Source organism: Lucilia cuprina, chromosome 5, assembly GCF_022045245.1.
Source record: "Lucilia cuprina isolate Lc7/37 chromosome 5, ASM2204524v1, whole genome shotgun sequence".
Classification (NCBI taxonomy): domain Eukaryota; kingdom Metazoa; phylum Arthropoda; class Insecta; order Diptera; family Calliphoridae; genus Lucilia; species Lucilia cuprina.
In genome coordinates this window covers 38,016,954-38,030,590 of record NC_060953.1, presented here as the reverse complement: position 1 = coordinate 38,030,590, position 13,637 = coordinate 38,016,954, and the positions used below count along the sequence as shown (strand labels likewise).

General features: G+C 31.3%; 1 protein-coding gene across 1 annotated transcript in view; it reads left to right on the top strand.

Moving 5' to 3' along the window:
• LOC111678882 (protein phosphatase 1 regulatory subunit 12A) overlaps window positions 1-13,637 on the top strand; it is an 84,662-nt gene that overhangs the window by 47,826 nt on the left and 23,199 nt on the right. Inside the window, exons 14-17 of the mRNA XM_046952459.1 lie at window positions 3,599-4,894; window positions 12,305-12,431; window positions 12,498-12,821; window positions 12,896-13,005. Coding sequence (XP_046808415.1) covers window positions 3,599-4,894; window positions 12,305-12,431; window positions 12,498-12,821; window positions 12,896-13,005 — 1,857 coding nt within the window. The remainder of the gene's footprint in view (window positions 1-3,598; window positions 4,895-12,304; window positions 12,432-12,497; window positions 12,822-12,895; window positions 13,006-13,637) is intronic.

Here is a 13,637-nt window from a genome sequence, read left to right as displayed (position 1 = left end):
TTTTTTTTTTTTTTTTTTTTTAATAGAAATAATAATACCCATTTTATCCTGTATATTTATACTTATTTACCCGAAATTTTTACAACAACATTATTCATATATTTCTGAAATCAAACAATCAATTCAAATAAAATTCATTGCTGCCTGTATTATAAGCGCAACAAAAAAGCAACAGAATTGGCCTTTGCTCTTCTATATAACGAAATCGTTTTCTACGATTTTCTTAATTTTTTGTATCCTTCATATTTTTTCTGCTGTTTATATAAAGCTCCACAAAACAAAAGCTATTTTTTAAGTTTTTAGTTTATATTTGAAATAATAAAAAAATTAAATCCAAAAATAATTTTTAAATAGTTTAGGTTTATTTTCTCACCTCTTTCTGTGTCTTTTTAGCATCATTTGTTATCTCTAGAGTTTTAAATAGTGTGAAATTGTATTTTAATTTTATAGTTAATATAAATGATATAGTTTTATTAAGTATTTATTTGAAAAAAATTTTTTCTTTGTAAAAGTGCATGATTAGGTTTATTTATATTCGTAAAAAATATTTTTTTTTATATTTAATTCAATATTTTTTTCAGTGTGTTAGTTTTGTTCTCTTTTTATGCATGATTGTTTTACCAAAAAAAAAGTTGTCTTTTTAATAATTACACTCACAGTCCAATTGTATTGAAACAAAGAGAAAATTTTAATATTTTAATGTTTTTGAAGATAAATGTCTAGAAAAAAATTTTTTAACCGAGAACACTAGTTCCCCTTTAGATGTCCAACTAGCTACAACCAGTGTGCTTTACTACCCTAAAAGCAAAAAACCCCACTTACACATGGGAGATGCAACTCGTAAATTTTTCCGAATGAATTCATATAGAAGGGACCAATCCCCCCCCCCCATTGAAAGTCCGCCAATTTTTCTCTAAATGTTCACATGAATGTCAAAGTTCTTCATGTAAAATTTGAAGATTCTAGCTTCTACATTATTTTAGATATGTGCAAATTTTTATGTATAATTCATATGGGGGTTCCAAGCCACCCCCTGATGAAAGTCGGCTTTTTTCCCCCAAAATGTTCAGATGAATATGAAAGTCCTTTTTGCAAAATTTTAAGAATCTAGTTCTATTAGTTTCTTAGATAAAATATTTTGTTGTATTTAATTCATATGGGAGGTGCCGCTCCTCTCATTGGTAGTCCGCCAATTTATTACCCAAATAATATTTACTTGGATGGATGCTTCGTGCAAAATTTGAACTTTTTAACTCTAATAGTTTTCAAGATAAACGAATTTGTGTATTTTATTAATATGGGAGGTGCCACGCCCCCTTCTGCTAGTCCGCCCACTTTTTATCATACCTAATCATATTGAGACTTATGTGGCTACGAACAAATTTGAAACACACATTAAATTTTATATATAGATTATTTAAGAAATCGGGATCGTGATCTTTCATAATTAATTAAACAGATTCTGTTAGGTTACGTGTGTTGCTCGCTAGTTAGCGAGTTCACTCAGAGGTCTTGTGGCCCATAGTGATAACCTCTTGTAAGCAGAGATACAAGCCGATGCAAAATGATCAACAACAAAACCACTATCGATCACCGACGGCGTTTTATTATAGAAAATATCGCTTGTGGCTAAATTCTCGCCTCAAATTGGTTAAATTGTTTTGTGAAATGTGAGATTCAAAGCTCTATCAGACGGCTACGTTTAAGCCGACTTATGCTTTTAAGCCTAAAGAAATCGGCGGCGGAACTGCTTGCAAAATATTGCCGCCGATTTGAGCCGTCTCGGCTTGTTTCTCTGTCAGCCGTAGCTAGCATGGCTGGACAGTCACATAGAAAGTGTTGTATGGATTCCACTTCCACTTCTGATCCGATGTCCAATCATACTGTGCCCAGTAATTGTAACAGATAGAAGCCTAATCGAGCTCTTACTAATAAGCAAGAGAGTCCTAGATCTAATCGTTGTCAGAGTGGGCTAAAGCAGTAGCGATATGCTACAAGTGGTGATATTTGACCACATGAGTTCTTTCACCATCAAAGTCATCTATCAATGTTAATAGGAATTACCAGGAGGAGTGTGAATATACCTTTGCGCAAGGTTTAAGTCTAGAAACGACCCTTTTGTTGAGCATTCATCAGATATTTAATTTTCTCGGATGCTCTTATGTCCTAGAACACTCTATCAACAATACACTCTATGAATACAATTGATAAGACATTTTGACTTAATAACATTGGAGTTATGAGTCTTAATTGATGCAAGACTGTCCACTTATATACATATGTATGGTCGAATTTTCGAGATGGCATATATCTCTGCCTGAAGGACAGTGCAGATATCTAGTAGTCGAAGAGAAAGTAGAAGGTTTCGGAGAAGTTTTCTGAGCTCGTGCACCTTTTTTGAGCCATCAGGATGGATTGAGATTACGTCGTCCCTTAGGACAGTATTCGCTGCCTTGTTAATATTCAGGTGACCTCATAATGTTAAGACTTATATAAAAAAAATTAAAAATGTTTTAAGCTTTTTCCCAGAAAATTCGAAAGTTGGCCATAGTCGAACTGTTACAACTAAAACCATAGTTTCTAGTTCTCATTATCATTTGCTCTCTAGTATTAACTACTCTTTACGAGGTACAACTTAAGAGTTTTTCCAAGGTTTTGATCATTCTTAACTTCAGTATGACACCTTAATCTATTACAACGTTCACATCTAGCATTTATTACTTCTCCAAGTGGAGTAGTAATAACTCCAGATTTCATAATGATGATCACATACTTACGAAACTCGTGCTATAGTAATCGGAATAAGTTGAGTAAGTGAAATAAGGTTACGCTTTATGTCGAAGCTCTTGATATACGAGGCAAGACTTACTCACAAGTTGACTGATTAACTTACTGACTAGATCTTTATCATAATATTATATTAAATAGAAATATAACGTAATAAACAAATTTCTCAGAAGGTCTTTGAAACAAAGAACGTCGGGAACCCCTGCGTTTCTGTAAAAACTTATGTTCAGTTTTGTTGAAAACGATATTTTAAATCTGCGTCGAACCTGATCCGAAACAGATCGGAAATTACTTTAAGCAATTGAAATGGATTGTGATCATTAATTTTCATCACAGATCAGAGATTCTTCAACATTTTTCTTTTTTTGGAGTGAATTTAGATTCCTGATGTAGATAACACGGTGTAAATGGTTTTCATATAAAAAGGATTTTCATATAAAATTGAAGTTGTTTACGATCCCTTACTAGTTTTTTGATATTTTTGGAATTACTGTCGATATTAGAGTTCCCCAAAAGCTAGTCGAATGACAATCCTTTCGCGGCAAAATATTTTTCTAGACGTTTATCTTTACAAGAAATTAGAGTTTTTTTCTCACTTTCCAATCAAGGTTTATTTTCTCCAAACATTTATTAAGACTTGAAACCCATTTCAGTATTTGAGATCTTGATAGCTAAATGTCGATCCATCGTTCAAACTTAACGAAGGATTTACTTTTCACAAATATTTTTTACCCTTTTTGTTGTTTTTATTTTTTTTTAATTGTCACAAAAACACACAATGTTTTACTTTGTTAAATCAATTAATTAACAGAATGAAATGCAAGCAAATGTTACAAATGAAACGACAACAACAACAACAACATCAATTACCACTCCAATAACAGCAAAAATAGAACAAGATTTAAGCAAAGAACAAGAACAAAAACAGTATCAGCTGCAAAAAACAGAAGGAACAGATGAAATTGATATGGAAAAGGATAAAGAAACGAAAACAAGTAAAACGAAAGAAATAAATAGCGAACAAACTGAAGATGAAGAAGAAGAAGATATAACGGCATCATTTACCATAATAGCACCCAGTTCGGCAACAAAAGCAAGACCATCATCGTTAATTGTTACTGCCACCAGCTCAACTTCCAAAGAGTTGACACATAATGATGAGGAAGTTAGTGCCACATTTGTAATGCCACAACGTAAAGAATCTCGAACACCTACACCAACTACTGAAAATGTAGAAACTACTTTGGTGGTTAAACCGTTATTAAAGGACAACTCACCCACTAGAGATGTGGTGGATAAGAAAATGAATAAATTTCTGCAAGAAGAAGAGGAAGAAGATGGAAATGAGAAATATTCAAAATCATCAACGCACAATAAGGAGAATGAAAATCATGAAAATAAAAAGACTGAACCACCGCCTCTGCCAGATGTGGAATTAATGGAGTCCAACGCCAATAAAATAACACCTACACAACGTGCCCAATCAAGCGAACGCATACGAACGGCTTTCTTTAATCCTTTGCCTTTGGTCACACAAAATACCACCCCAACCACAAACACAAATGTCAATTCCAATTCAGCAACCAACTCTTCGAATACCACACCAACCCTCGATAGTCCAGTACGCTTGCGGGACAAGCGTTCGCTTTTCGATCTTGACAATGCCAGTTCTCAAACTTTGGCCGATAAACTACGTACAGAAGCGAATAAATATTGTTATGATGAAAAACGTTGTGGTATGTTTGCAGCCGAAACCTCTGCTTTACATGACAGCAGTCTAGAACGTGATACTTCCTGCTCACCCTTATTAGGAGGATTGGGGGGTGCTGGCAGTTCTATTGGATCGGCTAATACAACATCTTATAATTACAATACACGTCGTAGTTTGGATTCATCTTCTTTGCCAAATTCTCCTTTACACACACGCGATAGAGAGGCGGCTGGTAGTGATACTTCTTCCACAACTTCAACAATAACAAGTGTTGGTGCTGCTGGTACTGGTACTGGTGGGTCCGTTGGAAGTGGCGGTGTTGGTGGTAGTTTTAATAATATTTTAGCAGCAGATCGCAGACCATCATGGCGTTTGAAATTTGATTCTGGTTCTAAGGTATGATTCAATACAATACAATACACAACAACAAATTACACTTTTAAATCTAGATAGAGAATAAACAATTAGTTTAAATATATAACTAAGCATTTTAAGTTTAATATATGTATATTATTTATATGCTAGACTTTTGATTCGTTATATATATGCAACTTTTTGTTGTTCACAGTTTTAAATTTATTTTCCAAAAAAAAACACACTTTTACACAACAAACACATTTAGACAAAATTTATGTTCGTTTCTGTTAAAACTTTTACCAATTAAATTTAAAACAAGTAAGAGTTCCATATTCGGCAGTGCCGAATCTTATATACCCTTCACCATGATGTGTTAAAAAACAGTCATTACGAATATTATTACAAAAAAATCAAAAAAAAAAGTACCAAAAAGTCCCCTTTCATGTATTCTGGACTAATCCGGGCTCTACATACTTTAATATCATGTTTCTAAGTTCAATATTATAGAAAATTAAAAAAGTACCTTTTGTAGAAAGAAAAAGTACCAAAAAGTCTCTTTTTGCAAGTTTTTACCTAGTCAAGGCGCAACATGCTAAATTTCATGCTTCTAGGTTCAATATTATAGAAAATTCAAAAGAACGAAAAAGTACCAAAAAGACCCCTTTTATGTATTCTGGATTAATCCGGGCTCTACATACTTAATATCATGTTTCTAGGTTCAATATTGTAGAAAATTCAAAAAGTACCTTTTGTAGAACGAAAAAGTACCAAAAAGTCCCTTTTTATAGGTTCTTACCTAGTCAAGGTCCTACATTCTAAATTTCATGTTTCTAGGTTCAATATTACAGAAAATTCAAAAAAGTACCTTTTGTAGAACGAAAAAGTACCAAAAAGTCCCTTTTTATAGGTTCTTTCCTAGCCAAGGTCCTACATTCTAAATTTCATGTTTCTAGGTTTAATACTAAAGAAAATTCCAAAAAGTACCTTATGTAGAACGAAAAAGTACGAAAAAGTCCCCTGTTATGTGTTCTCGTCTAATCCGGGCTCTACGTACTTAATTTCATGTTTCTAGCCAATAACAACGTAACGTAACGTCATATTAATTCTTTGATTTGTGTTTATAAACAAGAAACCACAATAACAAAAAATTTCTATTCGATCGTATTTCCAATAGAATTATTGAAAATTCGGATCTCGCAGATATCTGGGGTCTTCTGAAAACTGATTTCAACATACACACAGAAAGACAGACAGACGGACATGGCTAAATCGACTCCGCTATCTATAAGGATCCAGGGTCGGAAAATTATATTATAGAAATTACAAACGGAATGACAAACTTATATATACCCTTCTCACGAAGGTGAAGGGTATAAAAAAGGAAGAAATTTTTCTTTTTTTATAAATGTGCGTCCTTACGCATGCCTATATGTTTCTTTTTTTTTGTTCTACTTAATATATACAATTGATCAACTAAATGTGCATTATTATAATTATTATGTTTTCTATAAAAAAAATTTATAAATATCTATAAATAATTATGTTTTCTTTAGGCCTTCTTTCCTAGCTTTTCAATTATTATCATCAAAAGAAAATTCTTCATTATATATCGTTTTTTTCGTAATTAACTTTATCGTACTAATTTTATAATTTTTCCAAAATTTTCTTATTTATTAACATAAAACTAATTCGTATTTTATTTTTAGTTCTTTGTTGCTTTTGCTTTAATTATTGTTTATCTTTACTAATCTATTTAAAACTATTCTAAATAAACATTTTATTTCATTCAATTTCGTATCATTTACTTTTTTTATGTATTTTCATCTAAATGTTGTGCATTGATCATTTCGTTTCTATTTTTCTTTATTTTTTTCTTTATAAAATTTTTAAAATTAGTTTGTAGTTTTTTTATAATTATTGACTTCATTTTTGTTTTTTGGTAGTTTGTTAAAGTAATTATTTTTTTAATTATATATACAATTTTTTTGAAAAGCAGTAGTTTGTAGAGCTTTGTTAGATTTTCAAAATTTAAATTGGCAACAGAGATGATAACTTAACATAGTTGCCAGATGAAATTTCTGTATATACAGGTTGTCCTTTATCACTTACTTTAATTTTGTTTTAATAACTGGAGAATAGTTCCAACTAGCTTCGACTAAGTCTAATATTTAAAAAAATAAATCGTATTTGAACATCAGTTCGTATAAATCGTAACTTGGTTAAATTAATTTCTATAGAAATCGGGACAAGATCAAGTTGATCACATTATAGTGATCATGATCTTTGACATTTTGCTTTTAGAGGATTCTCTCACCCTTATGTATCCATAGAATCCCTTATAAATAAAAGTGAAGTAAATTCTCATTCACACGATAATTACACCTTCACTCCGGATGAATCCGAGACATATTTGACTTAAGATTGTCAACACAATGAAAGCTGTATCAACCGAAAGTTTTTTCCACAGTCGAACAACTAAAAAAGTAAATCTCCTAGATTTGATAGAGAATCAAATAACTTGAATACAATTTAGATCTCTTAAGGCGAGTTTTTCTGATAAAGATAATCTTCATTCTTTGGTTAAACCCGGTTTAATGTATGTTTCGTCTTTTTCAGTTATGAGTAAAGTTACTTATTATCTTAGTTTAACTGAGTGTAATTGGCCAATTAAACTCAAGTTATAAGTGAGAAAACACAATTAACAAAAACAATATAACAATGATTTCGGAAGAAAAAAAACATAATATTTTAAGTAAATTGCAATTTTCTGTTTTGTTTTGTTTCATTAATTATTATTTTAAATGTTTATTTAATATTTTTCCAAAATTTTCCATTTTACAAAAGTATTGTTTGCACAAAACAGCTGTTCATTGTTTATGTTTTTGAGTGAGAACTTGGCAATACTAACAAAGTTAACTGAGCTTAAATCTAAATCTGAAAAACACAATTATCGGTTAAAGTCTGCCTAAATTTGTTACGAGTTTAATCTAACAGCAAGTTAAGCCGAGTTTAACTGATGAGTAAGAAACCCGCCTTCAGAAGTACACTTAGAACGAGTTTCTTACTTATCAGTTAAACTAGGCTTAAGTTGCTGTTGGAAGAAAACGAAGTAAAGTGAATTCTCGTTCACACGATAATTAGATCTTCACTCCGGATGAATCTGAAACATATTTGACTAAAGATTGTCAACACAACGAAAGCTGTATCAACCGAAGATTTTTTCCACAGTCGAACAACTAAAAAAGTAAATCTCCTAGTTTTGATAGAGAATCAAATAACATGAATACTATTAAGATCTCTCAGAAATACACTTAGGGCGGGTTTCTTACTAATCAGTTAAACTTAGCTTTACTTGCTGTTAAATAAAACTCGAAACAAATTTAGGCGGCCTTTAACCAATGATTGTGTTATAGATTAAGATCAGCTACCTTTGTTAGAAACATAAACAATGAACAGCTGTTTTTGGTCAACTTTTCAGTCAAAAAAAAAAAAAAATATAAACAATAAAACTAAAAAATTTTTAATAAACATTTAAAATAATAATAATATTGATAAAATAAATCAGAAAATTACAATTTTCACAAAATATTCATTATTTAATTGTTATTGTTGATTGTGTTTTCTTATTTATAAACTAGGTTTAATGTGAATGTGTGAACGGCTACACACTCAGTTAAACTAAGATAATAAGTAATGTTACTGATTACTAAAAAACACACAACATCAATTAAACTAGATTTAAACAAAGAATGTAGATTATATTTATCTGAAAACACCACCCTTAGTATCAAATCACTCGAAGGTCATAAAGACCTTCATAAAAAGTAAAGATTCCGAAATATAGAAACAAAACACTAGCAAAATCAAAAGAACATAAGTAGGAAGAAATGAGGAATAGAAACAGATCAATTATCAAAAGTTCTCAAGAGAGTCGGATGGCAGAATTTATAGTTCACACTAAGAGAAAAAAATTAACTTAAATTTAAAAAATTTCATATAAATTTCAAAACTCATGGGAAAATTTCTTCCTTGAAGAGAACTATAACACTTTATGTATCTCCCTATAAAAAATCCCTATCCAAGTACACTGCGAAGTTTAAATTTCCCGCCAGTTAGTATTGGAATCTTTATCCCAGCCATTTTTATTTGAGTGTTTGTATTGTAGGACAGTGGTAAATAGTATACTCAATCGTCTCTAGTTCTTCTCGTCTCTAGTTTTTCTGCAACTTTGCATATCTTGCTATAGTATAGTTAATGTCTGTAACGATGTTCAACGCCGTTTGACACCATTGAAGCCAAAAAGATTTATTAAGCATCCTCCGATAGATGTTATCTCTTAAAGCCTCCCATCGGAATTAAACTAATTGAAGTTACAATAGGTCTGACAAATGATGTGTATCATTTAATATCTTCTTATCCTAGAAGGAAGTAAATCGCCACTATATAGATGATAATCGTAAGGAGCCAATACATACAATGACTATTTTCCCGTATGTTATGTATCTACTCTAAAGTTTACCTGTAAACGGTAAAGTGACGACAGTCTCCGCTCTCGCTTACAAAATTTTAAAGTAAATTGACTACCTACAGTCCTTACTCCACTTAAAAAAGAATTCGTTATGACCGAAGAATTAGAGCCACCTAGATGGTTAGTGGAAATAACTGTTAAATTTGGATGTTCTTATGCTATATATACACCATCTTCCACGCTACTAGTTTGCTTCGAGCTTTTAGTATAGATCATTTATGATTCTATACCATATTGACTTAAATATCCGATATTGATACGAAGAATTCTATGTAACAGAAGAATTTAACTATAAAATGGTCAATACTATGTATATACTTATATGGAAACCCGTATACTACTATAGTGAAAACGATCTTCACTCTCGTGAGGGTCGAATTAGAGCCAACTTTATAACAATATCAGTATCCTTATGTTAATATTTAGAGAAAACTTATTATGGCTATGTATCATACGATTATTTAACCTTAAGAGATGTCTGAATGTTCGGTACCGAAAGTCATGAAATATTTTAAGCATTTATTACCGACTTATCGGGGAAGGCCAATTACATATTAATTTATAAAGGCGTAACGTACAAATTGTACTCATCATCCTTGACTTCATCCTTGTCTTAGATTGGAAAACAATAGATGAAAGGCAAAGATTCTTCAGCCAGCACAAAAGAACATTGATAAATTTTGTGTTTAATATTTTGTAGCTGCTTAATATCCTTGCATAACCTGCAGAAGACTGGTTTGGTTTTACCCCTTTTACTTATTAAAGTCCTAATGAAATATCCCCCTATCTAGTCCAGTAAATATCTTAGTTGATTTTTCATTTCTTGTTGTTCATAAGACCATTGATACTTTACAATCCACTTTTGTTGTTTCAGTACTGGTTGATAATGTCCCAAATGTTCAGAGATAATCCTATAATAGATACTAAATGTTAGCTTTCAACTCTTGTTACTTTTATTTAATTTAGGGTTTAAACGTTCTCTTCTTCAGCTAGCTCATTTCCCTGTACATTGTTGTGTCAAAATTATTATGAACTACTTTTTTATATTCCATGGCTGGACATGACATGAACCTTAATCGCAAGGAACTTTAGAAATTTTAAAATTTTGTCGCATCCTAAGACAAATTACACGTCTATTACTAAATATATTAAATCTTTAAGGGCGAGTTTTTCTGATAAAGATAATCTTCATTCTTTGGTTAAACCTGGTTTAATGTATGTTTCGTGTTTTTCAGTTATGAGTAAAGTTACTTATTATCTTAGTTTAACTGAGTGTAATTGGCCAATTAAACTCAAGTTATAAGTGAGAAAACACAATTAACAAAAAAATAAAACAACGATTTCGGAAGAACAAAAACATAATATTTTAAGTAAATTGCAATTTTCTTATTTGTTTTGTTTTATTAATTATTGTTTTAAATGTTTATTTTACATTTTTCCAAAATTTTCCATTTTACAAAAGTATTGCTAGCAAAAAACAGCTGTTCATTGTTTATGTTTTTGAGTGAAAACTTGACAATACTAACAAAGTTAACTGAGCTTAAATCTAAAACTGAAAAACACAATCATCGGTTAAAGTCCGCCTAAATTTGTTCCGAGTTTAATCTAACAGCAAGTTAAGCCTAGTTTAACTGATGAGTAAGAAACCCGCCCCGTTAAGTCGCTTAAGCCCTTACAGTGTTTGCCAATCAATATTTCACGTAAAATATTTTGGCTTTTCACTTTTTCCGTTTACATTTTTGACCTAAACAAAATTACCCTGTTGTGCAATGTTTCTAATGGAATTTAGTAAAAATTAACAGCTGTTCATAAATCAACTATTGTGAATGAATTGTTTACAGCAAGTTGACGATAGCCATTTTCCCTGCGTTAGGAATGAAAATTTGTCTAGTTTTTGAGACCTTATTTAAGCGTTGTGCGAGGTATCTTGAAACAACTTAAACTTCCTAAAAAATTTCTATTTCCTTTACATTATGGCAAAAATTTCATCGGGCGATATCGGGGTTTTAAAATCGAAATTTTTTGAGAAAAATTGTAACAACTTGAGGCAACAAATTGTATTGGCACTACCGACTATTTATTTAGAATAAAGTTATTCTGAAGCTTGGTTAAGATATCTCAAAGAAGCTTGCACATAAGCCAGATATTAAAACTTTATTTTTAAGAAAACAGTTTGGACTTGGTTAAGATATCTTAAATAAGCTTGCAGATATATGCCAAATATTAAACCTTTATTTTTAAGTCGACAGATTGGACTTTCAGATGATCTAACAGATTTGATCAATTGACATGGCTTCGCACTGAGATGGCCAGTTTTGGTCTGAGATTCTGATTCTGATTCAGAAAGTCATAACCCTTTAGCTCTCTGAGATAAAAATTGGTTGGTATTTGTTAACCTAAAAATCATTTATGTTTAAATGATTATCGCCGATAACTTTGAATGGTTGTAAAAATTTATATATCAAAAGGTTTAAACAATAACATTATAAAAGTATATATAGTTTTCCCAAATAATCCAATAATATTTAGTAATACCATGCTACTTTTTAGATAGAATAATACCAAACAAATATCAAAATACTAAAATCGGCTATGGTGCAGCAACAAATTAAACAAAAAATACTACTCAATTATAAACCAAAATAAAAAATAATATCCCTCTAACGAATGTAGTAGATTTTGCATATTGAAACAAACATTTTATTAACAAAAAAAGAGAGAAAAGTTAAAACTACTACTAAACAAAATAAAGCATAATTTACATAAATAAAAAAACTACACAACATACTCTTACTTACAGAAAAGATAAATTTAATTTCTTATTAAAAGTTATAAATCATATTTATTAAATTTCATTTTATAATTTTAAAGCATTAAATAAATTCTAATATATAATTATTTTACAATAAAAAAAACAACAGTTTAAACTGGAAGATGCTACCAGCGGAAATACATATCCACCGAATAATAGCACTATAATACCAAGTGCTCCAGCTGTTATAGCTGCTGCTAATTCCATGTCACAGCGAAGAGTTAACAGCTCTAATAGTAAGTTTTTAGTATATAATTTTAATAACCAACACATAATATTAACAATGTTAACCTATTTTCCAGTTTCTTCTTCCAATCAATCGTTGAATTCAATTGGTCGACCAGTCTCGGCACCACCGACTAGTAATTTAAGCAATAATAGTACTACTACAGCTAGTTCTAACACCTCCAACACTAGTTCCAGCAGCCACTCTAACAACGATGATAAACTCAATGACAATAGTTCCAGCAGTAGTAGTTTCAGTTCATATCCATCACGTCGCTCTACTACTACAGCCACATCGACTACATCGTTAACACCCGATTCGCAAACAACTGGTACAAGCACTTCGAATACGGTTAACACCTCAACAACAAATCTTCACAGCAGCAATAATGATGATAAAGGTAAGATAGTTTCTTTCAATCTCTTTTAATATGTCCTCTAAATACAATTCATATATATCTCTTGATTTTTACAGATAATGACAAGGAAAATGATAATCGCAGTGCTTTAGCTACACAGGCTGTTATTCAGCGAAGAAGGAAACCAAAACGTCGCTCAACTGGTGTTGTACATATCGATATGGATGTAAGTTTTTAATTAATTTCTTTATATTATATAAATAATCAGACTTTTAGATAAAATTACAACTAAGTCTACACTATAGACTCTCTATAGTCCATACTATAGACTCTCTATAGTCCAGACTATAGGCGTTCTATAGTTCAGACTATAGATTCTCTATAGTTCAGACTATTGACTCTCTATAGTTCAGACTATAGACTCTCTATAGTTCAGACTATAGACTCTCTATAGTCCATACCATAGACTCTCTATAGTCCAGACTATAGACTCTCTATAGTCCAGACTATAGACTCTCTATAGTCCAGACTATAGACTCTCTATAGTTCTGACTATAGACTCCCTATAGTCCAGACTATAGACTCTCTATAGCCCAGACTACAGACTCTCTATAGCCCAGACTACAGACTCTCTATAGCCCAGACTACAGACTCTCTATAGTCCAGATTATAGACTCTATATAGTCCAGACTCTAGACTCTCTATAGTCCAGACTATAGTCGCTCTATAGTTCAGACTAAAGAATCTCTATAGTCCAGACTATAGGCGCTCTTTAGTTCAGACTCTAGACTCTCTATAGCCCAGACTATAGACTCTCTATAGTTCAGACTATAGACTCTCTATAGTCCAGACTATAGT